The sequence below is a fragment of the Strongylocentrotus purpuratus genome, unplaced genomic scaffold (genome assembly GCF_000002235.5).
Source record: "Strongylocentrotus purpuratus isolate Spur 01 unplaced genomic scaffold, Spur_5.0 spur5_contig_862, whole genome shotgun sequence".
In the NCBI taxonomy this organism is placed as follows: domain Eukaryota; kingdom Metazoa; phylum Echinodermata; class Echinoidea; order Camarodonta; family Strongylocentrotidae; genus Strongylocentrotus; species Strongylocentrotus purpuratus.
The window spans coordinates 66850-94480 of NW_022145571.1; the positions used below are offsets into that span (position 1 = coordinate 66850).

At 36.2% G+C, this 27631-nt stretch overlaps 1 protein-coding gene across 1 annotated transcript; it reads left to right on the forward strand.

Annotated features, from left to right (window-relative positions):
* The first annotated feature begins 3149 nt into the window (after positions 1–3149).
* Positions 3150–26961, forward strand: LOC756350 (RING-type E3 ubiquitin-protein ligase PPIL2). The gene is made up of 18 exons (XM_031000533.1): positions 3150–3276; positions 5889–5941; positions 6805–6850; positions 7074–7188; positions 8085–8136; positions 8348–8439; positions 9881–10046; positions 11138–11238; positions 12506–12550; positions 13506–13581; positions 13865–13971; positions 16538–16627; positions 17478–17511; positions 17919–18036; positions 20092–20148; positions 20764–20896; positions 21919–22082; positions 23687–26961. Exons 1-18 carry the CDS (start codon positions 3245–3247, stop codon positions 23829–23831), a joined length of 1626 nt encoding a protein of 541 aa, XP_030856393.1. The 5' UTR covers positions 3150–3244; the 3' UTR covers positions 23832–26961.
* Positions 26962–27631: the final 670 nt, after the last annotated feature.

The window sequence follows — 27631 nt, forward strand, 5'->3', positions numbered from 1 at the left end:
TGGTAATGCGATAGATCACTACCACCTAGCCTGTGCACTAGCTGTGTTCTTGTAATGTTGGCCACTTGAGCTTGTTCAGCATGGCTGATACGCTGCTTGTCATCAGATGGTCATTGATGATGAATATAAGAGAAGGTGATCGATAGAAAAAAAGAAACAAAGAATGACATAAGGAAAGACAAAAACAAAAAGTGATAGCATGATAAAAACAAAGAATAACATAAGAGAAGGTGATGAAAGGAAAAAGAAGAAATACATAAGGAAAGAGAAAATGATGAAGAATAGATAATGGAAAAATAGAAAGGAAGATGAAAGATGGACAAATAAAGAATAACATAAAAAACTGAAAAAGAAAACGATGAAAGGAAAACAAAGAATAACATGACGAACGATAGAAAGAGAAAAATGATCGAATAATAAAAAGAAAAATAACATAAGAAGTGAAAGAAGGAAAAATAAAGAATAACATAAAAACAACATAGAGAGAAAATTACAAATAATTGAAAATTAAAAGATAGAAAAGAAAATGAAAACTGGGAAAAAATACGTTTAGAAAAAAAATATTTAAAAAATGATAAAATGACAAAAAATAACAAAATATAGCAGAAGATGGAAAACGTTATTCGGTATTAAATTCCGTACGAAACATTTGACCCGCTGACCTTTGCTACCCCAGCAACAGGAGCGGTCTAGCTCGTTCGCGCTATACCCATCGAACTCAAACTATTTCGATGGCTATACCATACCGGGAGGGGGGGGTAATCAGATTTAGCTTGGACGGGGGTGTGCGCTCAAGCCTCGAAGCCCCTACCCATTTTTAAAGCCCATTTTTTTTTTTTACAATTTTCGGGTGTTTGCAATGCAAACACACACAAATTTTGGACATTTTGAAAAAGCGGACCCATGTTTAGGGGTGTTTTTGTTAAATGGGACCCATGTTTTAGTAAAAAAAAAAAAAAATGGTGATAAAGTGACCCATTAGAGCGGCGGGTCAATGTCGCTATTGATAAGGACCCCCATTAATAAGGACCGCCATTCATAAGGACCGCTGTTCATAATCAAAGAAGAGGGTCGGTATTATTCATGGTATGAGAAGATGAGGGTCGCAATTCATAATAAAAAATCGGGGTCGTCATTCAAAAGGGTCCCTATTCATTACACTAGTAAAAGGTCGCTATTGAGAATAGGAGAAGAGGGTCGCTATTTATAATAGGAGAAGAAGGTCGCTATTCATAATACGAAATGAGGGTTGATATTCATAATGTGAAATGATTGTCGCTATTCATAAGGGTCATTCTCAATCGAAGAAGATGGTCGCTATTCATAACAAAATGAAAACGAAATGAGTAATAAACAAAATAATAATAAGAAATCGAAATCCCCTAACGGATAGGGGACACCAACGGCTGTGGCTTGGCCGGGAGGACGCCACGTGGCCCCGAATTTTTGTAGAAAACATTTACTGAAAACAACTTGAAAACATGCATTTCTGAGAAGAAAAAAAGGCGTGCCCCAATAATGTACGTGAGTCATCATCCCGCCCCCCCCCCCCCCCAATCATCATATAGGCGAAGGCGGCGAGGGGACTGGGGATATTTTATAATTCAAATTCAAAATGTATTGCTTTAAATTCTCAATTTTGTTATAACATTGGATAACAAATTTCAAAATGATAGTGTAACATATATAGGCTAATTGAGTGTAAAAGTAAAGATGACAGTAACCAGGAATGACAACAATTACAGGGATAAGACATTTGATAATACATTTTACCTTTTTTCTTCTTCTTTCTTTCGCTTTTTTCTATTCAAATAAAATGGGAAAAAAGATATACGACATGATAATAAGACAATATATAACCAGAAATGACAAAAATTTACCTACAACTGCATGTCTCTACTGGCCTTTCAGGAATATAATATATATATGATTTATGATTGCCAACCTCTCCTACTAGATGACCCTGACAATAAGACCCTATTCTAAACTCGTGAGAGACAGTTAGCATGAGATGACAATATATCATGCTTTTTACAATACTAATTCCATTAAGATTAAAAATATGATGTGTTTTTTTCTTTCTAATATATATATAAATAATATATATATATATATATATATATATATATATATTCCTGTTCTCAATGTGTATGATAAGTTGACAGTCAGGTGGTATGTATATTTTCTCTGGCGTACTGATGGGGGAGGCTTGGGGGCAGTTGACCCTCCCCCCCCCCCCCCCAAAAAAAAAAAAAAAAAAAATCAAACGTGGTTTATTTTTAATTCGATACAAGTAATTACAAATGTTGCTGAAATGACATGATTTTCCTGTCTTTTCTCTCATTTTTGCCCATTATACCAGAGGCGGCATTCCCGGTGGGGGAGGGAGTTGCACTGTGCCACCCACTCTTTAAAGGTTCCCACAAAAGCCCCTTTTTACATAGGACAAGTGCCTCTTTTATTTTCTAATTACTGTCCTTTTCCTCTCTTTTCATCTCTGGTGATACGTCTTTTCAGCGACCCTCTACTCCTATTATGAATACTGACCCTCATTTCGTATTATGAACAGTGGTCCTTGTGATTTGACCCTCAATTGGCGATCCCGATTGTGTATTATGAATAGCGGACCTTCCCGTGAAAAAAGTACTGCAGTAGTATTACAGTACCCAGCTGAAGTACTTGTTTGAAGTGATTTTCTTCCATTCTCGAAAATTGTCTCACTCGACCTCCAATTGGTGATGCTTGATTAGAATTTGCAGTAAATTTGGTTATTGATAATAAATGGGAAGTGTTATTATGAGTAATGCCCCTCAAAGTGAATTATGAATAGCGATCGACCTTCATCTCACATTATGAATAGCAGTCCTTATGAATAACGGTCCTTATATCTTTATGAATAGTGACCCTCTTCTCCTATTATAAATAGTGGTCCTGCAGGTAGAGGAATTAAGTTCCACGTTATGAATAGCGGTCCTTATTAATATCGGTCCTTATGAATAACTGTCCTTAACAATAGCGACCAGACCCCAAAGCGGCACACCGATAATGTCTCGATATGTGAGTTTTCCTTTTTATTTTCTCTACTCAGCGAGACGGTAATTACTAGCGCCCTGTACTGTCAGATACGTACGCATATAGGCCTATACATGTACATTACGAACCAGCTAAAAACTCTACAAGATTTCTCCGTTAATTATTTATATTTTTACCTTGTTTTTGGAAACATTGATAATTAAGTGTCAAGATGGGGAAAAGACAACATCAGTCGGATAAGATGTGAGTATCAAGTCATTTTCTATTTTGGCTCAAGTTTCTACGATTCCCAGATGACTAGATCTCACTTACGCAAATCTTGGCTCAAAACGAAATGAGGTAGGCCTAGAATCTATGCCTTCGTGTTGTCATGATTGGGCTGTGCCGCGCCGCAGGCTCGGGGGCGAAGCCGAAGCCCGTCGCGTTGGGTTCACTGCACCCCATTGCATAGACCGAAAGCTTCAGTCTCTATAATCGTCGGTTGTTCCACTGAGACTACGTCTGGCTCCACTAGACCTCCGGTTATAGAGACTGAACGATCGCCTATACCATCGTATGTTGAAGATATCACGGCTAGATTTTAGCCGCTAGGCCCCTCCCACAAACATGACAAACTTGCCACGGCCGTATTGTTATGCCCCCCAAATCCCCCAAAATGTCATTTTACCTCGTGCATATCCAATTTTAAATTAGGCCTAGGCTATAATACATCGGTTCCACTTACTAACTTGATTGAAATAATCCGTTTAATGGTCCCTTTTAAGGAAATTATGGGTCAAAATCGACGTCCATGTTGAAAATCTTGCAAGCCGTGTTAAACTCTCGCTGCCGTCAATCTCATCCCTTCTAGTCTACGCCGAAGGCAAAATGATTATGAAGGAAAAACTGTGATAACGCCATTACGAACGTGTAGATGGCGCACAGTTTTTCCTTCATAATCATTTTGCCTTCGGCGTAGACTAGAAGGGATGAGATTGACGGCAGCGAGAGTTTAACACGGCTTGCAAGATTTTCAACATGGATGTCGATTTTGACCCATAATTTCCTTGAAAGGGACCATTAAACGGATTATTTCAATCAAGTTAGTAAGTGGAACCGATGTATTATAGCCTAGGCCTAATTTAAAATTGGATATGCACGAGGTAAAATGACATTTTTGGGGATTTTGGGGGCATAACAATACGGCCGTGGCAAGTTTGTCATGTTTGTGGGAGGGGCCTAGCGGCTAAAATCTAGCCGTGATATCTTCAACATACGATGGTATAGGCGATCGTTCAGTCTCTATAACCGGAGGTCTAGTGGAGCCAGACGTAGTCTCAGTGGAACAACCGACGATTATAGAGACTGAAGCTTTCGGTCTACCCATTGCATTGCTAGGGGGATTCATTCAGTAGTAGGGATCTTGGGAGGCCAATATTAAAATCTAAAATCTAAATTAGGCATTCCTGTATGTGAGGCTAGTTTTAAAAGAAAGCAAGGCGCTAGTTCAGAAGTCTAACCAAAAAATTACGGGTCAAATTTTGGCTAGGTTTCTAGACTTCTGAACTAGACCTAGACCTGATGCCGAAAGCAATTATCTTGGGCTTGGCGCTAGTTCAAAAGTCTATCCAGACTTTGACCCGGTACTCCGGTGTTGAGATACCCTACTAAAACATATTGAAAATCGACTAAATCTTCATCAATTGTTCAAAAAATGGTCATGATTTAAAAGTTATGTTTCTTACCTGTTTCGTGTCAATTTTCTTATCTTTTTGGAGTATTTTTCCTAAAAACAAAGACTTATAATAAACACTTTCTCACCGGATTCCGCAGCAAGCTGCTGCACAATATAATTGCATACTGTACCGATGATGGGATGGGCGCGCGCATGTGTTAAGTTAGCAACCGTGTTGATGAATTGCTTAGCATAGATTACAGTCGCTAACTTAACACACGCACGCGCCGCACCCTTTACTATACAATCAACTAGAACCTTAACTCCAGGAAGCTCAGCGTCGGAGCTTCAGTAAGTCAACCGTGGGGTTATTAAAACAGCCGATTAGGCGATATTATCTTTAAATCTGCAAAGGGAGTACTTAAAATTTTGACTTAATATAATAGCTAGGTTGCTCGACTCCTCTGAGCATCGGAATGACCTCTTGAAATTATAATTTGAAGAAGTTTTCGATGGGAAAAAGGGGGAGATTCTGAGTCCTACCCTAACAAATTTTCCATGTTGCAGCGTCGATTCAAAATGGCAAACAGAATGTACGCATGTGCGGTAGCGGCACAGAAAATATGAATATTCATGCTATAGAGCGCCGATCGCTCAAAATTGCTGAATATGCACGAGATTGAGAAGGGCTGAGGGTGTTTACATATACCGCACTGTTAGTTCGAGTCGTGCATACTGTATTCAGCAATTTCAAGCAATTTTTATGTTAATTCTTGTCATCTGAGAAAGTTGCTAGCTCCCTTAGATATTTTTGGTGTGCCCGAATGATTATACGAACCTTGATTATTTTGTGTTGATTATCTATATAAATTGTTGATATTAATTATAAAACCTAATTGTTTTATAGTGTGGTTTTTTCCTCATGAGATCGTAAAGTTAAAAGGTACAACCCCTGTCAGGGGAGTTCTACAAACTTTTTAAATAGAGACCCTAGAAATCCAACCAAAAACAAAGCAGTTACCATTAAAAATGGCTGGATATCAGTCTATACAGTACTCCAGTGATACATTTTGCATGATGTATGTATGATGTAAAGTTTATAAAACCTCATAGATGTATATTTGTATGTCTTTATTTTTTAGACATGTGCAAGACAACACAGATGTAAATAACACTTATTATTTCTCTAATGATAAAACAGGTATGTGACTTCTAAGGAGTGGTCAGCATTCTATGGAGGCAAGAAGAAAACTGGTAAGAGTGATATTAAACCTTTATCCAGGGCTCCACACTAATGTTATGGTCTGTATGCACAAGCCGTATATAATTGTCCCAGGCACGTGTAAGTGAAGAGCCCTGCTTTATCGTTCGTAGCCAGCATATTGGGGGGGGGGGGGTAAATTCATGTACAATATCATATGACTGCCTTAGACAATTTGCAACAAATGGATAGAAGTGTTTGTATTATATTGTGAATCAGCAGTGTTAAGTTAATTAATCATATCAAAATTTAAGTTAATTGTTTCTTTGTTAGACAAGTCCAAGATATTTTGTTTCTCTGTCTCTCAAAGGTTAGGCTATATCTAACCATTGGTATAAGAGATTACAGATCTTTCCTTAAGAATAGCAATGAAACTCAGTGTTTTTTAATATTATTTGTAACTTGGTAAAGACATGGGATGTACATCTATATAACATAAAATATCTTTAAAATTGCTCTGACATATATTTAAAATTGTTGGGTTAGTTTCAATTATATACCAACTACTGTAGAAGAGATGAAAACAATAGAAACAGGAGAAGGCACCGAAGAGTGTAACAAATATTTTTACTCATCTGATATATAAGAGTGAATTGAAGAGTACGTCAATTAATTTTTTTGTTAAGGGAGGTATCAAGATAACCCCCTTTTTTATTCTTTTTGTAATCCCTGTCTAACTCTGCCAAAGTAAATTTAAACGGGGCTTTGTAACATTGATAGCATTAAAGCTGAGAAAGGAATCAGTAAGAACTTTTTATGTTCAAACTTTCAATCAATTGAACCTGATAATGTCTTCTTTTTTGGGAGTGGGCTTTATAAAAATTATGAATTGCCTTTTCTTCATATTTTTTCGCAGATCCACAGAAGTCTGAGTTTCGCAGATTGCCCTTTGACCATTGCAGGTATGTGGTTTCATTTGGCTAATCCTTTGACTGTAAATCACTTTTCATGTCATTTTGTTAATGTACTTTGAATTATGAATTGTTTTTCACGCATGCATGCTCTGTTATAAATTAGGTTGAGGTTTAATCGTTGAGGCTTGTTTAAATAAAATTTGTAAAATTATGATGTAATAATCATACTATTTTATGAATATCTGTGACACTTTTCTTTTTTGACCAATAGTCTGTCGCTCCAGCCTTTTGAACACCCCTACTGTACTGTTGATGGTATCATCTTTGATCTGATGAGTATTGTTCCTTTTATCAAGAAGTACAAGGCCAATCCTATAACAGGACAGGTAAGACTACAACCTGTCATCTCAAAATGTATTCCCCTATTCTCAAACAGTTACCATCACATTGTTATGAAAAGATCTTAACCAGTAGAAAACCAAGGACATCTTAACTTTTTACTAATAAAAAAATGTAAATATTCTGTGACATATTAGCTCTCACTCAATCAAAATGCAATGATTTCATTAGCTTATGAAAAACCAATATATAAGCCTTATGAGGTTAATGAAGCCTAGCCCATGTCCTTTCAAATATTTGATATACTACATTCCACTTGTACAGGAGTACAAATGAACCTTATGGAAGTCTATGAAGAGCAATAATATCCTAGGTTGGTTTCAAATTCACCTAGTCTGATCTTTCAATTGAAATATATTAACAGGATTACTTTGCAGACTCTGGTTATTTTACAGTTACCATTATACTATGAGTTGGTAGAACTCTGTCCCTTTAATGGTTACCATTATACTATGAGTTTGTAGTAGTCTGTCCCTTTATCTGTAGCCATTATGCTATGAGTTTGTAGTAGTCTGTCCCTTTATCTGTTACCATCTTATTATGAGTTTGTAGTTGTCTGTCCCTTTAATGTAACCATTATACTATGAGTTCGAAGTTGTCTGTCCTTTATCTGTAACCATTATACTATGAGTTTGTAGTAGTCTGTCCCTTTATCTGTTACCATCTTATTATGAGTTTGTAGTTGTCTGTCCCTTTAATGTAACCATTATACTATGAGTTCGTAGTTGTCTGTCCTTTGAATGTAACCATTATACTATGAGTCCGTAGTTGTCTGTCCTTTGAATGTAACCATTATACTACGAGTTCCTAGTCATCTGTCCCTTTAACTGTTACCATTATGAATTTTCCCGTTAATGTAACCATTTTACTATCCAACATGCAGGCCCTAGATGCAAAGTCTCTCATCAAGCTTAATTTCCATAAGAACACTGATGGTAAGTGCATTGGTCCATTGATATTATTATCATCAATGTGGGATGCCTTCTTAATTACGCAATATTTGGCTTTTAAGCAAACTTACTACCCGTATTTCCTACCTATGTTGCATTTGTATGTGTTTGTTCAAAACTCCAAAAATCATAACCTGGAAAATTGATTTGAATTGTGAGATTACTCCTTATACATTATGAATTGTTCTTCTTTCAGGAAAGTACCACTGTCCAGTGACGTTCAAGGTATTCAATGAGAATACTCATATTGTTGCTGTCAAAACAACTGGCAACGTATATTGCTATGAAGTGAGTATTTAGTTCATGTTGGCCTGTAAGGGTAGTTATTAAACTATATTTGAGAAATGGTAAATCAAGGTTACATGTGGCTGTGCACGATGAGTTAAATAAACAATGTTTTTCTAAAGCTATGGTCACAAATCAGAACAGCGACCGACCGATCAGTAGCCTGCTCGGTCGCTGCTGGAATTAAGCATCGCCCAGCAATTAGGTCGGTGCCCGGGCGGCGACCGTCCAGGCACCGAGCGTATTTTGGGCGGCGAGTGAAAAATGAGCAGGCGCCGCCCAAATTTTAACTCCGCGCTAAAACTTCAGCGGCGACCGAGCGATGCCCTAAAAACGAGCGGTGCCTGGGCGGCCGCCGCTCGGTGGCCGGGCAGCCGCCGGGCAGAATTGGTTAAAAACTCGCCGCTCGGCCGCCGAGCAGCCTACTTTTGGGTAATGTGACCATAGCATAAGTTGGTGATAGAGGATTGGATTTTTTTTTATACAGTGCCTGTGTAAAACATATTAGCAATAACTAAATCTAGGGTGCATGCATGTTTAAATATTTTCTTTATAGAAAATAGAAATCTATGTAGTTTTAGTATAGAGCGAATGGGAGAGGACCATGTAAGATGTACATGTAGTACATCACAGAGTTGACAATTTGTGTTTGATATGATTTCAACTTTAACAAATCCACTATTTTTTTTTTTTTTTATCAGATTTTGTTCGAACCTTCTCTATTTGTTTCTCTGATTTTTTTCTGCCTGTCAAAACTAACTTAATAGCAGGGTAGACTTCCCCTTTTACAAACAATATGAATTATTTCCCCTGGGTAGACTCATGTATCAATAATGTTCTCCATGTGGGCAATGCAATTATTGTATTATTATCCTACCTTTATGACGATGATTCTTTTTGGCCTCAACACCAACAACAACAGTTGACCTTACTTTAGAACAAATCATGAAATATTGATATTTTGTTTTAACAACAGATAATGCCAATTAATGTCATATATATATATCTAAAAAATTAAAAATCTAAAGAGAATAAAGAATTGATCTTTAAAAATCCATAAAGGAATTCATTTCTAATCAGATGTAATTACTCACCAAATATATGCTCCTATACCGGCTGTATATGCCACACAAATTATTGACTAATCTGCGATCAAATTAGTGTGTATTTAATGCATATAATAGGGAGCATAATTATCAAACAACAAAAGTTCAGCTTTTGACTCAGATTTTATACGATAATGAAATTTATGATTTTTACTTTATGTAAGTTTTGGTTTTGAATCTTGGAGACCAGCAAATACCAGTAAGAATCAATTAAATTTGTAAGAATAAGAACATTTGAATCTTACTGATTTCTTGCATGTAGAGTCATTCTTTGAAGTCTATTAGGTTTAAACTGGAATATAGGCTTATTCATCAAAATTGTTCATGTTATGAATTAGGCTATTGAACAGCTGAATATCAAAGCTAAGAACTGGAAAGATTTGCTGACTGATGAAACCTTCAAACGATCTGATCTCATCACCATCCAAGATCCAGGCCAGCTGGACAAGTTCAACATCTCTGCATTCCATCACATAAAAAACAACCTGAAAGTGGAAGATGAAGGTAAGCATTGACTGGGGGAGGAAGGAAGGCAGGCAACAAAGGAGGGAGTGAAGGAGAGAGGTAACAAGGTAGAGAGAGGGAGGGGGAAGGAAGGGGGAAAGGGAGGGAGGGGAGAGAAAATGGGAGGGAGAGAGTGGAAGATGAAGGTTAGCACTCACTGAGAGAGGGAGGAAGGCGACAAAGGAAGGAGAGAGGGAGGTAACAAGGAAAGGAGAGAGAGAGGCGGAGAGAAAGGGGGGAAGGGAGGGAGGGAGGGGAGAGAAGGTGGAAGGGAGAGAGTGGAAGATGAAGGTTAGCACTCACTGAGAGAGGGAGGAAGGCGACAAAGGAAGGATAGAGGGTGGGAGGGAGTAAAGGAGAGAGGGAGGTAACAAGGAAGGGAGAGAGAGGCGGAGAGAAAGGGGGAAGGGAGGGAGGGAGGGGAGAGAAGGTGGAAGGGAGAGAGTGGAAGATGAAGGTTAGCACTCACTGAGAGAGGGAGGAAGGCGACAAAGGAAGGATAGAGAGTGGGAGGGAGGGAAGGAGGGAGGAAGGTAACAAGGGAGGGAGAGAGGGGGAAGGAAGGGAGGGAGGGGAGAGAAGGTGGGAGGGAGGGACTGGAAGATCTAGTTAGCACTCACTGAGGAAGGAAGGCAGCAAATGAGTGATAGAGAGTGGGAGGGAGTGAAGGAGAGAGGTAACAAGGTAGGGAGAGAGAGGGGGAAGGAAGGGAGGGAGGGGAGAGAAGGTGGGAGGGAAAGAGAGGTAGGGATGGAGAGAGAGAAAAGAAATAGGGAGTGGATGTGTGTATGAGAGTGAGAAAGTGAGGTGATGGGAAGAAGTGTTAGAAAGAGAGTTACACAATAAGGGAAAACAAAACAGAGAAGATGGTGCAAACTTCAGACAGAATTTGAAGATGGCAGGACAGGAAACAAAATACATATTAGAAACAGGTAGAATATGAGCTCAAACTTAAATAGTCCATGGGTGTAGGGGAATCGTTGAGTGGTCACAGTAACAAATTTAGAATCTAAGATATTGATGATTAGGGCATTGTGTCTTTATGTAGTATCACTTGACTATTAATGCTTTATTTGTTTTATGCCTTACAGCTGAGAAGAAAGCCAGGAAAGACCCAAAGTATACTCTCAATAAGACCAATGTTGAGACAGAAGACATCTTAGGAACACTCTACAAAGAATACCAGCCTATGGTAATGCATCATTTGATATCATTTCCCTACTACAAATATACCAGTATTCAACATTATAACAGAATGATATGTGTAGCATGCATGTACATGTAGCTTCTCAGTGCAGTTCTGTAGTCTTAGCTATATTTTCATTATAAGCAAGCAGTCAGGGAATAAAACTGATTTAAGTAAAGAGTTTTAAAGTACAAGGACTTTAATAGTGAGGTAATGTAGATATTACAAGATTCCCAGCTATCATGGAATCGGGGTAAAACTGGTAGATTAGTTACCCTTTTTCCAGTTTGTAAAAATCATGCACATCAGGGGAAATCTAGGAGTTTTAATTGGCCCTACATTATTTGTCAGTCTCTTTATATGTATCTTGTACATACAGCTTATGATGGTTGGCCATCTAGTGATCCTGGTATTTTGAAACTCCAGTTTAAAAATCATAATAATTAGGGAATTTCATTCTCATGAAAAATTGAAAACCGTGTATAATTCTTCTTATTAGATGTGTGCTAGTACATGTAACACATCTTAATCAGATAAAGGAAACTCTAAAAGAAATCAGATAAAGGAAACTCTAAAAGAAATCACATTAAAAAACTATAGAAGGAGATCAGTGAAAGTTTTTTTTTAAATTGGACAAACAAGAAGAAAGTTTTGAAATTTTGAAAGTTGTTTTTTGCTATATCTACGTAAGGGAATTTCAAATTGGCTGAAACAATAATGTCATTATAATGTAGTGGAGGGCTACTCCATTTGTTATAATACTCTAAATTGCTATTAATGTCAGTTTTTCAATATGTATGATTCCACAGGGTCCTGTCTTTTTAGAGGATCTATAAATAAGATGCTGTTCGTTATATTTATTTTGGTATTACCCCAATGGAGAAGATGTTTAGGAGAAAAACGGAAATTAATGATATGACAAACGGGAGAGTTGTCCATGACTATGTCACAATCTGCTAACCAAAATGCCAATTTAAGATTTGCTCAGATGTTTTTATTTCATTTCACATTTCAAACTTTCTTGTCATTGATCTGATATCTTTTAAACTTTGGCCATTCTGTTTCTCTTATTTTTCTGCTTCCATACAAATGAACTGTTTACAAAGGTTTGATTGCCCTTTCAGAGTAAAAGAGAAAGCAATAGGCAAACATTTTATACTATTGTCCTATGTGAATTGCTACCCAAATTGTATTATTTATAAAGAATCATTTCAATAAATGATGTATTGATTTTGATTTTCCTTCATCTATTTGTATTCATCTCACTCCTCAGGATGGGAAAGAAGAAAAGAAACAGAGAGCAGATAAACTCAATTCTGTGAGTATTTCATCCCATATGATTCATTTTAGTTAATTCAAAGCCTAGAATTGACCAGTCTTTCAGCAGAGTTGGTTTTGTGCCTTCATGATCCAACATACATGTATGCTCTATGTTTAGTGTTGGTGCTCCCTGCAAACAATTAAACCTGTTGGTGTTGTCTTGATCCAACAATTGCTTTTTGGGCACAGTGTGTTTTCAGTTGACACCTTATAGTTGTGTCAAGCTGTCACTATTCGTCCTTTGATTTAAAGGGAGTGTAGCATGATGAGACTACATGTTTTTCCCGTGGCCTGACTCAGGGCCAACCGGGTATAATACGACTATGGATGACGCGACCGCAGTTTTCACGTACGTGCACCATACTCGAACAGAAGCATGAGGAGAACTAAGGTTTGTTTCACGAACACTAACGCGCGCTGACCGTTAATCAAGTCCATTCGTTTACGTGCAGTTGTCCAAAAGAAGTTGTAGATGGAGTCAACCAGTATTTGCCATGCTACACCCCCGTTTATTTGAGGACACATATATAGGGTTTGGGTTGCTAATAAGTTATAGGTGTGATGTAGGGTTATGATAACATGGAGGGTTTGAATTTAACAATACTATCTGTGCTTGAGTCTAGATCACTATAAAGCAAAAGAGGAGTAATGCAAACCGAGCGCCCAAGGCTAGCAAAGTTTTTTAAATAAACTAGTATTGTTTAGTATGTTTACATGATGACTTTGTCTCATCTGTTATTTCTTTATTTTGATTTGTTGTATTAGTCCATTTGGCAAGCATACACTGATATTGATTGTGTGTATTGCTGTGACAGCTGTATAAAAATACAAAAAATCAGTCAATTTTGCTTTTGCTTTCCTTGATTATCTTAGTATCTATTAAGTGAATACTTCAGATAATATGACAGTTGAGATTATCTTAATGAAAAAAAGAGATTTGTATTATTTTTTAGGCACACTACAGTACAGGTATGGTTGCAGCAGGCTTCACTTCAACAGCTATGGCTCCTCAAACCACTCATGAAGCAGGTTAGTCAATATTATTTTCCTCTATTTTCCACAAACCATTCAGAAGATACTAGGTAATTCTATGCTGTGGCTCATTAAAAACAAATAATATGATGTTCATGCAATCCTACTTTAATATACTGTAAATGTTTTTCCAGTGCTTGATGGTGACACTCTTTTCATTGTAACTAACTGCTTCTAACATATATGTCATGAGGAAATCAGGTTAATTTAAAGATTTTATTTAATTACATTGAATATGAATAATAATGAGTTGAACTTGTATACCTTTGTTCCCATGTAGCTGTGATTGATGAAGACATCATTCGATATGAGCGGGTGAAGAAGAAAGGTTATGTTAGGATGAATACCAACAAAGGAACACTCAACATTGAACTCAGATGTGATCTGGTAAGTCATTAAACATTGTCGTAAAGGAACTTGCATACTGAAACAGGGAAAAAACTAATTTAGTATGCACTATGCAGGAATATTTAGATAAGATATATTTGTTCTACCTCTGAATGCCATAGACGAGACTAAGGGTAGTGCTGTAGCCGAACCGCCGAACCGAACCAAACCATACCGAACGCAAAGGCCTGGTTCGGATGTTCGGCAGAAAAATGTAAACGTTTTCGCAAGCTAATAAACTAGTCATTTTGTACCTAATTTTCATGTCATGATTGCTCATTTTATATTTACTTTTTTCCCATTTTCCGCCTTTGTGATTTATGCCTATCAAGTGGTGGGCGCGACTTCACTGGCGCCATTTAAATACAAATCCTGACCTCTGTTATGTCACGATCGCAGGCCTTAAACAACAATACATGTTCATGATCTAGGCGCTGATCAAAACAAGTTCAGCTCAAACCCATTCAACAACAAAAACAATATTTTAATTGTAACAATATCAGAGAAATTTTACAATATAAATAATGAAATAAATATATATTATAGTATGGTATTTATTTATTCAGGAAAAATAGGGATTTTATATTTTTCCTATTGAAAATAAACACTTATAAAAAACAGTAATCGACGCACTTGAGTCGCTATTTAAGATGGCAGCTTTCATGACTCTAACATTAGACAACAACCGTCTCGGAAAATCTTTAAAAAATATCATTTATTGACAAATTGAAAACATGATTCTTTTAAAGTAGATATTCATTGATTTTAAAAACTAACTTAATTTTTATTATTGCAAAGTTGAAACTTTGATTCGACAAGCTTATCAAAATTCAATGCTTGAAAGCATTCAAAATAATGATTATCATAACTTACAAAACGCTTAAATACAGCCCCGGCATAGCACCTGAAGAGCTCTCCGAACGCTGCTGAGATGTGTGAGATCACAGTATGGACATGATTTGCACAAGCAGACGATGTCCCATGACATCTCACACATTTTCAGTGCCTGTGTTTTCATCTTCTCTTGAGTTCTTTCTCTTACTTCAGTACCGTCGGGCTAAATGTATAATCTATTGCCTCACTCTAATCCCCGCACATGTTTTTATTTTGATGACAAATGCAGCGATACAAAAATAAAGGAATCTGTCGCTTGTAAACAAAATAAGACGCCATTGTATATTCAGCTGCACACACCCCAGTATGTTCGGCGTTTCAAGAGGGAACAAATGCCATCCTTAATATCATTCCGGGGGGTTTTCAATTTGAAAGTCTGGTTTCTTTGATTGTTAATTAACCCCTATCCTGTGTATTTACAAGCAAAAGATTTTAGTTATCAGAATCGGGTCATATCCCCTTTTGAATGGTTTGACATGCCATTACATGTATATAAACTGAACTCATTATAATTTGACAAATAATAGCTTTGCACTTATGTTCATTCTTTATGGGGTGTCGTCTGCTTGGGCAGTGTTGGTTCATATAGTGACGTCATTAAACATCATTATTTTTCTGGCGAATCTCTCGTGTATCCCAGCTGCTATGGAGGTGGTTGTATTTGTATTTTTATAAATCACCCGATATGTAGTTGACCTTAAACTTGTACGATGGCCATCTGTTAGCTTACCAGTTTCTAGTGAAACATTAGTTGACATATTTGTGATTTTCTTTGAATTTCACCTTTAAAATTGCAAATAAAACACGATTCAAGACGGAAATACGAATGTAAGTAGTACTTTTCTTCGCAAATATTTACGTTTAGAGCAGTTTTTTTATGTGAAATTCATGCTGGTCGGAAGCAGTCTTTTTCATCGGGAGTGGGCAAAAGTCTTCCGTGCTGGTCGGGCCCATCCGGCCGGCCCGCCCAGTGCCGACTGCCGTGGCTATTAAACGCTGCTTGCTATTATATTACCGAACCCGAACCAAACCAAGTTCGGGTGAAAAATTGCCGAACTCTGCCGAACCGAACCGAACACGAAGATAGCGTCTGACTTACAGCACTAACTAAGGGTGGTTTATATAAATTTAACAATCTAATTTTACATGTACAAAGCTACGTTCTCTCTCTTGTCTTTCCTCTTTGCCATCCAGTATGATGTACATTTAGTTTATGTCTGCTACCCAAAATAAACAGTTTTTATCTGGAATTTTTAACAATTGATGAATAATTGATTTTAGATGTTTGCTGTGACTTATTCTATTTATATGCTATATGACATTGATTGTTGTCATGTACATTTTCTGCTATTTATTTAAGTTAGTATTGTCTGTTGGGAGCCAGGGGAGTACAAATTCAAATAATTCCCGTGGCTCTACACAGAGAGGTTAAATTATATTACATTGTTATGTTGTTTATGTTATTTGTAGTTACTGTCTATGATATGTTAATGTATTGTTATATTTTATACAAATGTGAGCTGTAAAACGATTTTTATGCCTTCATTTTATTTTGTGCATGACAATAAAGAAATTCAATTCAACATATACATGTATGTAATGGAAGGATTTGATTAACCAATGAAAGGTACTCATTAAAAGTGCAATGTGATTTATATCTTGACTACTATAGGTAACTAAGACATGTGAAAACTTTATTCAGCTGTGTGCAAAAGGCTACTACAATGGCACAAAATTCCACAGACTAATCAAGAACTTTATGGTAAGTAATAACTCACTCATTTTTTCTACTGCTGGATCAAAACATGTATCATTTAGATAAATCTGGATGTCACTTATAAATCAGGATGGACTGCTTCAAAAGTGAATATTCAATATCTCACTCCTCTGATCTCCCTCTGATCTCCCTCTGATCTGAGGCATGTCATTTTCAGGTTACATTGGACCGTCTATCATTATGATGATTGATAACTGAGCCACCAGTAATTGCCATTTAATTAAGTTTCACTGAATTAAGCTTTTAGATTGGTTTTAAATATATTCCATGGAAATGAACTTCACAATGATGTGGTGTGTTTTTTGGGGGGGGAAGGGGGAGGCAGCCATTCTGAGTCTCAACACATTATTAAAAACTTTAAATTTTGGTCGGAAGTGGTTACAGTTTACGTTAGTATGCATCATCATCATCCACCCCTTTTAGTGTTTGAACAGAAGTATGGCACTGCATGGTAAACTGTAAATCATCATTGATTCATTTTAGTGTTTGAACAGAAGTATGGCACTGCTGGTATACTGTGAATCATCTTCATCAACATGAGAAGAAGTCATGTAATTACAATAAATATAGGTCCAAAGTCAATATATGTGGATTTTGTAAACATGTATCTATTTTTCGTGTTATATTATCTCAAGATCAATTTGGCATGAATTGTAAAGTTGATGACATTATGCAGCAACATCAGTAGTATAGTTGGCCTGATTAGGATATCTGGGATCACTTGCGCTTTAGTGTTCTCTTAACTTATTATACAATAAGACGATGATACTCAAATTGTATAAAACACAACAGAAGTTGTTACTGTTTCTGTTTACCAATATTTTTTACTGAACAGATTCAAGGAGGAGATCCCACAGGAACTGGAACTGGTAAGTTACTCTAAGCTCTGTTACATGTACATGTGACTAATAATCAACCACTAAATTTTGACCCATTTATTATTGTTAAAATATATAAACACTCATGTTGAGCTTTTTATTTCATAATGGATAAACATTTCAATGTATATGTATGAGTTGTATTAAATTGTATCACTCACCTTTTGTGTACAGCAAAAATGAAATGAAATTTAATAGCTTTACCCGGCATTATCTGAGGAAACAGATAAGAAGTTTGAATAAAATAAAGAATAACATAAGCCCCAAGTCAGACCTGGGTTCTGTGTGGGCCTTATTCTATGAAAGTGTGTACAGCTGCATTGAGTAGTCTACTCACAAGTTGCTTTTTTAACTGCTATACTGTACAGTTATTTATGTATTGTATTTATTTAATGTAGGTGGGGAATCAATCTGGGAAAAGCCATTTGAAGATGATTTCAAGCCTAATCTGAGCCACACAGGAAGAGGTATCCTCAGTATGGCTAACTCAGGTCCCAACACAAACAAGTCACAATTGTAAGTACAACCATCAAACCACAGTCTCTAATGTTTTATAGATTGTCTGAAGTCCCAAGCATTGTCCAATAACTTACAATTCATATTACATCTGTAGTATAGGTTCACTAATCTACATGTATGCAAACGGGGGGGGGGGGGGGGGGGGGGGGGGGGGGGGGGAACACTCCATACATGACTGGCTACACACCCGCATCGAGAAAATGTGTTAAAAGGGTGTCTTTTTCAGTTATATGGCGTTGTTTACGTTTTCCTTAAAATAGGGTGTTTTTCAAGCACTAATCGCTCAAAAACCAATAAAAGGGTACATTTTCAGGTTCACAGTTTTCAGAAAATGTGCGATACATACCGATACACCATTAGGGTAATTTCAGACAAGGCGTGATACGCCATTAGGGTCCATTTCAGAGGTTGATGCACTCGAGTGGGTAGCACCTGTTGATGAGAGACCCCCCCCCCCCCCCCCCCCCCCCTCCGATGTAAAACTTCATAATTCAAATTATAGACTCAAATTGAATGACATGACAAAATCATCCGGTCTATCTCCCACAAGTCGATGTCTGTCACGTGTGAACCTCTGAAGTCAATGGTGATAAAAATGTCTCAATTTTCTACATTGACTTGCTTGTGTTGATTCACTCTATTTTTCAATTTGTTGAGGTCTAATAATCGCCCAAGTCGATGAAATTCTCAGAACAATTATAAAGAAAAAGCACTGAATTCATATCACAAAAGTCAAATGTCACTGATGTGTAATTTATCACTGTCAAAGCACTCACCACACACCGATTTTGTTTCCACAATACACTCCTGTAATCAAGACTTGCTGATGCGCACTCCTCTGTTCTTGTCTCTCCCTCTCTCTCGTACTGGCCTCTTTCCCATACCCCTTCCCCTCTCTCCCTCTCTCTCTCTCTCACACTCTCTGTCTATCCCCTGATAATTTCCCTTCGATTCAGACTTCTGGCAAATGCCACAAAGTAAACTGTGTTGATCAAAAGTAACTTGGGATAGGATAGAGATAAAGAAGTTATACAATTATCAAGACAAACATAATCATAAAGAAAGAAAATGGAAGTGTGAGGAAATGATCATAGACAATAAAATGGAATAAAAAGAAACATACAAAAGGAGAGATAAGGGAGATTGAATAGAAGAATTAATGGAAGCATACAGGAGGAGAAGATGAAGTAAAGAAAGGCATAGAGCAATATCATTCATTAGTGTTTTTATTTTTACTTTATTTTTCACTTTACTCTTTGTCTTATTTTCCTACTAAAGTAGCTCCCCCTTTTTTTTCTTCAAAAATACTTGTGTCCCCTGCCATCGCCCCCTCCATGACCTCATTTCAACAAAGCAGAGTTATCACACAAGGGCACTACACTCCCATTTTATACAAGCAGATAAGTCTAGTTCATGTCTGGTTTTTATTCATATTTATCTTCAAAGTTGTAACAGGTGGGTGAAATCGTACACTGTGTACATAAAGGTCTGTTCCTATTTTCCTGATGTCTGTACAACAATTTAAACCACGGCATGCGACAAAACTAATCCCAATGAAGCCACCAGCCACGCCAAGGCACAGCTTTCCCCATTGAAGTGAGGCTTAGGGACGACATACATGTAAATGTGCGTATATGTGAGTCATATATCTATGCCTTATGCACAAGTCAGAGTCGATGCATTGAACTTTAATAGTCTGTCAAGATCAATTTATGCGAGGTTGAATGTATGTTCTATCCAGGAAAAAGATTTTGTAAAAATTAGGATAGTAATATGTCGATATAACGCATATCATGTATGATGTGATTTATCTCTGTGCTTCCATAACCCATATGTACCCAGGCTGTATGTACCCCATCTTTGGCTCTGGCAACCATAGCTCTCAATGCAGTCAAGGATTAAATCCTAACTACACCTGGATTCAATATCGCATATGTACATGTAGTACTGTGGCAGGGATTCAAACCCTGTATCTGAGACTTATCTACTAGACCGCAACACCTCTATATTGTACCGGTAATGGAAATTGTGAATTCTTGTTATTGTTTACAGCTTCATCACATTCAGATCCTGCAAATACTTGGATGAAAAGCACACCATATTTGGAAGGTAAGCTTATGAAAGCTCCCATTTTTCCATGCAATTATGTCAGGATAAAATAATCACATGATGAAGTTGAGATATTAGAGTGAAAGCATTTTTTAATTAATATTTTGGAATTTATATATAATTGTATGATTATACTCGCACTTTAAGTTTTTGAAGAGATGACATCAGGGTTTTGTATTAAGGTCTTTGGAATTGCCTAATGGCTAATTTCATTGATTTGTGTCATGCGATGGGATGAATGGAGATTCGGATATAAAAGTATAATTTAACAAAGGAATCATTTTCTTTGTAAAATGATATTACATGGTTTTATGTAGCTAAGGTAAGTGGCAACATTTCTTTTTCATTTAATGTATTGGGGAGAAAGGCATCAGAGATAAAGTATGGATACTATCATCAAATTTAGTGTGTGGGACTACTCTTAGCGTTCATAGATTCCATCCTGTTGCATCTGAATTCTGTCTTGTCATACCTGGAAAAAAACAGATTGTGATGGGACAGAAACAAAAGTAAATACAGCACATTTTAAGATAGAAGAGAATTGATTTTGAAGACATGATTGCTTGTTTTTGTTATTGTTAATCACAATGAATCTGTGTGTTTGGTTTGTTACAGCGTTGTTGGTGGTCTTGATACACTCACTAATATGGAAAAGATAGAGACTGATAAGAAAGACAGACCATTAGAGGACATTGTGATTCAAGACACAGTTGTATTTGTCAACCCATATGAAGAGGTGGACAAAGAGGTAATTATCATCTGAGGGAGACCTGCCAGCTTGCTATCATTATTATATTCTATTTTTTAACACTTATTGTAAATATATCCTGTCAAAATGTAAATGACATCATCTGTAGGATACAATCAAAGGCATATTCTCCAATGCCTTCTAATTCATTGTATAATTAGATACATGTATTTCATCTTACAAGCACATGTGTGTTATGTTGTATCATACAAAAATCATATTACTGAACGGGGCTTCTCTCGAGTGTGCACTCAGGATTTGCCAGCTCTCATTTTAATTCACCTCTTCAAAATCATATTTTTGTATATTTTTTTATATGACGTTTCTTTATTTGATATTACTTCATATGACGTTTCTTTGTACAATATTTATATAATATTGACTGGCCTTGAGGGGTATATCAGAAATATTGACCAAGCTCAGATCATATTGCCCCGAGTCGAAAGACGAGGGCAATATGGTCTTAGCGCGGTCAATATTTCTGATATCCCCCGAAAGTAAAGCCAGTCAATATTTTTATTGTTATCCAAATCAGACATCTAGAGCAAATACAGACATCCACCATGACAATCTCAAGAACTGAACAAACTTTGTCAAACCAACACTTTGCATCCAGTGCTTGACAAAATTTTTGATACACTACAAACAGTGTGTATTTGGTTTGATTATTACGTCACAATACAGTGCGCGCAAAGTGCGCAGGTTCTCGTACGCATAATATTAATAGATGCGCAATGAAAATGCGAGACCGTGGAAAATACCAAGGTATATTTTCACTCGTCTCTACACGCAAAGTCAATACGCGCAGGGAGACCAAGGAAAATACAAAGAATATACCCCTCAGTTCCCACTGCTAGTGAAAACTAGGGCAATACGGTTTTGTAAATGACCAGCTCAGATGTCTGATACGGGTAATAATCCTTTATATTGCGTTTCTTTAAACAATATTCCTTTATATAATGTTTCTGTATACAATATTCCTTTATATTACGTTTCTTTATACAATATTTTTGTTGTTTTAGATTTCAGAGGAGAGATTAAAGCTGAAAGTAGAAGAAGAGACCAAAGAAAAGAAAGCACCCCAGTCTAGAGCAGTAAAACCAGGAACCTCAGACAAGCCTAGGGTTTATAGGGCAGGAGTTGGCAAGTACTTGGCTCAAACATCAATGGAGAGTACTAATGCCAGGTCAATATTCTTATCAATATTTACATTTTTAATTGCTTATATACCATTTAGGGTGTAAACAAGTGAAACATTGTATAATACAGATTTTTATGCCTCCGCTACAAAGTAGCTGGAGGCATTATGTTTTCTGGTTGTCCGTCCGTCTGTACGTACCGTTCTATACGTATCTTGCAAAGCCAATGAACTGATTAGATTTTGGGGTCCCAAAGTCAAAGGTCACAGGGCTCAATATGTATGAAAGACAGCTTGTGATCGCATTTTCTCAAGGACTGATTGATGGATTACCACCAAACTTGGGTTATGTATGTATGTAGCTTGTGAAAGCATCATGTTTGTACTTTCATACACTATATATTATCGTTTGTATCGTTGTGTCATTATCTATGTATAATGTATAAGAATTGTATTCATAAGTCATGCATTGATATTTATACTTTTATGTTTGTTTGTACTCTCATACCCCGAGAGGGGGTCAAAGAGTCAATAAAAATTCTACTAATTCGAATTCTACAGATAGAATCGAGGGATGTATTACTATCAAACTCAAGACGTCTGTATTTTGCAGAACAATGAACTGATTAGATTTTAGGGTCATAGGGTCAAAGATCAAATGGTCTTACATGTATATGAAAAATAGCATGTAATCACAATATTCTGAGAACCCGTTAATGGATTACAATCAAACTTGAATTTTAAAAAATTGCTTCTGTTTTCGTTTGAAAATCGCTCTATGACGAAGGCATCATTTTAGACTGCGCGCAGTGGTTAACATTGAGTACTCAGTAGATGTGTTGTCAAATGGTTATTTACTTGACTGGAAATGCAAAGTTTATTTACTTGAATCAATGGCAAGGCACTTATGTCAATGTGCAAGACATTTTGATACTCACCCAATTTCTCTGTTCTTTAGATTGACATTATAGAACACTTGAAATCATGCCTCAATACTTACCAGTACCTATTTCAGCTAATGTAAAAATGCTGACTTCTTTGGAGAAAAAAATATGTCACTATATCCATTTTTGTAAATCATTACCATCATACTTCTCTCCGCCCATTTGTTAAAGAGTACTAATCACCCCCCCCCCCCAAAAAAAAAGGTATATGTTTATCTAGAGTGTTTAAAATCAACCTTAAAACCATTACAGGGCATCCTATCCTGTACTTTGAAAATAAAGTTTATTAGGATTCAATATTTATTTGCAAAAGGTGCAAATTAGATTGTTATATTATCATATAATCATATTTAACCATAATTATGAAAGTGATGATCATAATGATATATCTTTTTGCAACAGAGATCAATATACATGTACCAGTAAGTGAATAATGTCTTTGGACAAGGATTCACCTTTTTATCAAAATCAAATTAATGAAAGACAATTAAATATTCCCTTTTCTCTTCTGAAACAATTACTATAGATCTTTAGATCTTACAGACATTCAGTAAACCAATAGGAATATATTCTACCACAAAACTACCAAAGTTATAAGTAGATGAATTGCTCTGCTTGGTATCTTTGTCAAGTCATTGAATCACTATCTCAATACAAATAACTTTCATTTCAATTTAGCAAAGTTTGTTTTAATGTTCACTATTTAAGGCCTTCAACAAGTTCAGCTTCAGATCTACCAAGCTCAAACAGTGGTGGAGTTACAAAGAGACCAGGAGAAGGAGAAAGGAGTTACCAAGCCGACAAGAAAAGGGTCAAAAGTTCAACGAGTTTGAATGACTTCAGTGCTTGGTAATCGGGTAGGATTAAAGCTATGTTCTATTTCATGGATTGAGGTTAGGAGACTAGGATGAGGTAACATTAGTTGGCTCCAGGCTAACTGGTCTTATTTTACTAATTTTTATTCTTTACTGCTTTTAAATGTTCAATATCCCTGTTGCCCGAAGAAGAAAAATGGATTAGGGTTATGGTTAACCTAGTATTGGATCAGCACTGTACAGCACACAGTACAGTACAGGATCAAATGTGAGCATGTTGTATTAAAGTTACATGAAATATAAGCTTTAAAAGACATTCCACAAGATTTTCAGTGTATAATTATGTGCATAAAATCAGCATTTACATTGAAAAAAAATGGGCCAATACCCATTGTCGAGATGGCAGGGGGCATACACCAAGAATAAACACATAATTAAAAAAAGAATATTCTCACGTCAGTAAATGTTCCTCAGGTGATGAAAAAATGCCCCTCTTGTGATGGAAAATGTGCACATTCTCAGGTGAAAATTGCTATTTTGATAATTTTCTGCCTTGTAATTCCCCTATGCTGGGTTCCCTGGTCATGGGCAAACTGTGGAAGTCATGAAAGTATAGCCTTCTGGAAATTCAAATGTCACTGCTAGGGCCCGTTTCTTTGATGAAAATCTCAATGACTTGAAGTATGATTTAATAAATCATTGGAAAATGAAGAAATGTGTATCTCATGACATACCAGTATTTCATCAAGTGATTCTTTTTTCTAGTAAGAATTACACAAAAGCAATGAATTATCAACAAAATATAGATTCCCATGGAAAAAAAAGTGAATAAAAGCATAGTGGTGATCCTGAAATATTGATGTGTTACTTGAATGAAAATACTACATTATGTATGAGTAAAGGAATGCTTATTGCCTAATGAATAATATTTCAATATTCATCACTACAAACAAGGGTCAGATTTTGTAGAATACTGGCATAATTTACCAAACCTGTAACCTCCTCATCCTGCTTGGGTTGATATTTTTGGAGAGTAGATTGCCTTTTTTTAAGCATAACTGCCTCCTTTAAATTGTACAATATGGTGGATTCACAATCCACAGCACCATTTAAGCGGTACCAGTGTTTATTCAATTACATGTGATGCATCACTGGAAAACATTGACATTGTATCAACTGTGGCTAGGCTTGGTAATAAACCTTGGCCTAGGAGATAAGGGGATTTAATCAATTTTTGGTCGGGAGGATTTGAAAAGTTTAACCGGGTAAAAATAAATTTGTGCTGAATAAAAAAAATGTCAGTCTTTTCTTACCCGCTCAAAACATTATGGCCACTTTTTGGCCAGAACTGACCATTATGGTTACTTTTGGTCATGGATAATTTTTCCAATCGTTATTATCAGCTAAGGAGAATGGAGGGGTCAATTACTTAATTCAATGTAAAAATGTGCCCTGAAGGCCCCTGATGCTACAAAAACAACAGTATGGTAATTTGTGTTACTTGTTTTCCAAAAGAAAACCCATTTGTATTGAGTTTTGTCTAAAATCTTGCCAAACTTTTGAGGCATAATAGATCGATTGGTTAGTCTTGACATCCAAATTCAATATAAAAATGTGCGCTGATATCAGAATCAATTGATCTCATTAAGTGAATTTTCCACAGTTCTGACCGCTGTGGTCATTTCTATTGGTGGCTAGCATTTCGCTTTGCTGCACTAGTTGAAAGGTGTCAACCTGCAAAATGAAAAATTGGCCTGTCGCGGCTTGCCAGTGGGGGCACTGTTAATTGTTGTTAAGCTGGTTTTAACTTGAATGCTGATTTCTACTCTACATTTTGATACCAAATTGTTGTAATGCCACACATCTGATCATAACTAAAATGTGGGTGATTGCGAAAGATCATGTCTGATTACAGGTGTACCAAAAAATTTTCAGGAAAGTCTATATACATCTTACAGCGTCATTAGACGGACATATGTAATGAGAAAATGAGTCATTATGTAGACATGGTCATTAGCAGGACATTTTCATGTCCTGTTAACGATTGAACAATAGAATTACTGTCCTCTACGTACGTTTGCAGGCGAGGAAACTTTATAGGCCTCCCAAGAAACAATAGGTTTAATCATTAGTTTAATTAGTTATATTGTTTTGAATTTAGGGTTAGGGTGATATACCAGTTTTTATGATGTCCTTTTAATGTACCATTTAGGGTTATATACAGTTAATGTACCATGTAAGGTTATATTTATATATATGTATATACAATCAAACCTGATTATTAAGGCCATCCAAGAGGAACACATACAGTGACCACTGTCTACAGGTAGCCTTGTTAGACAGGTTCTCCATCACACATTTATATCTAGAGGGAGGCAACATGGGTGACCACTATAAGCAGGTTGCCTTTATAAAGTAGTGGCCACTAAGGCAGGTGTAACTGTATATATGTCATATACATGTAGTTTTGCAATCTCGTTTTTCGACAACTCTCTGTTTCTATTCCTTAACATTAACTCCATGCTCTCAATTAACAGGAGGTACTCATTTTTCTGCCGGTACATTTTCCAACATTTTGTAATTCCTAGACACAAATTCCTCTACCAGGGTGCCCATAATAAGTAGGGTTTATAAATGCTGTATAATTCAAAATATTTTATGCATTAGTACGAAGATTCATTATTCTATAGGTTGCTTTCACAAATGTCATACCAGTAATTCAGAATTTTTGCAATTTCGAAAATGAAATCGGATTTACTTTCCCGAAAATTGAAAAGGGTTCATATTTCAGAAAATAAAATTGGGCTCATAATTCCAAAAATGCGAAGGGTGGTCTTATCCAGGGGTAAAATGAGAGAGTGTTAAGATTTAGGATCAATACACCTTCTGAATAATGAACCTTCAATCTTTCCTAAAAATTCTTATTCAATATTATTGTATTTTTAAATGATTCAGTTGACCTGTTTTTATGAGGTGTTAAAAAGATTGTTTCACTTTCCCCTTAAAGTCATGACTTAATGTGTGATAAAATGATATGTTTTTATTAGACAGTTTAGTGATTAATGTAAGGAGTGATGATTGTGGATATTACCAGGTTGAATAAATGTACAGATATATGATTGCTGAATAAATTCATTTGTGGATACATGAGTGATAATAGACAATGAATGACATTCTCAGCTGTATGCTGTTGTGTTTTTATGATGGGTGGAGGGGTGACACGTATAAGTATCTGGAATTGTAAAATATCCATAGAATAAGCCAAACTAAATTGTTCTATTTTATCCATAACATTAATATATTTGTGGACGTCGAGACATCTTGCAGGTGAAAATATATAATATTGGATACAAATACAACACTCAGGATTATAGAATGATTACATAAAATACATGTATTGATATCACAGCCTTCTACATTACACCTAATAATACTTACAAATCACTGTACATTCATTGACAACTTGATTTTGAAAAATTTGAAATACTCTCACAGTGTTTTAAAACATGTTATATGAAATGTTTAGATAATACTAAAAAGACATTTACATCACGTCTGATACAAAACACAGTATATGTTACAAACAATTTACTAATTACATTTTGGTTTCTCCTTTATCAGTATTAAATGTTTCAGAAATCTGTAGATTTACAGTTTAATTGAGAGTTTAACAGATTGACTGAATGAAATATATGTGTGTAATTTCTAAACGTGAGAGTTGTTCAAGATTCTTTTTTTACAATTCCTGCTCATTGAAATGTGTAATAATCTGAATAACAGAGTATTACTGTAAACTGAATTAACAACTGAATCTATTACACAGTTATGTAATACCATT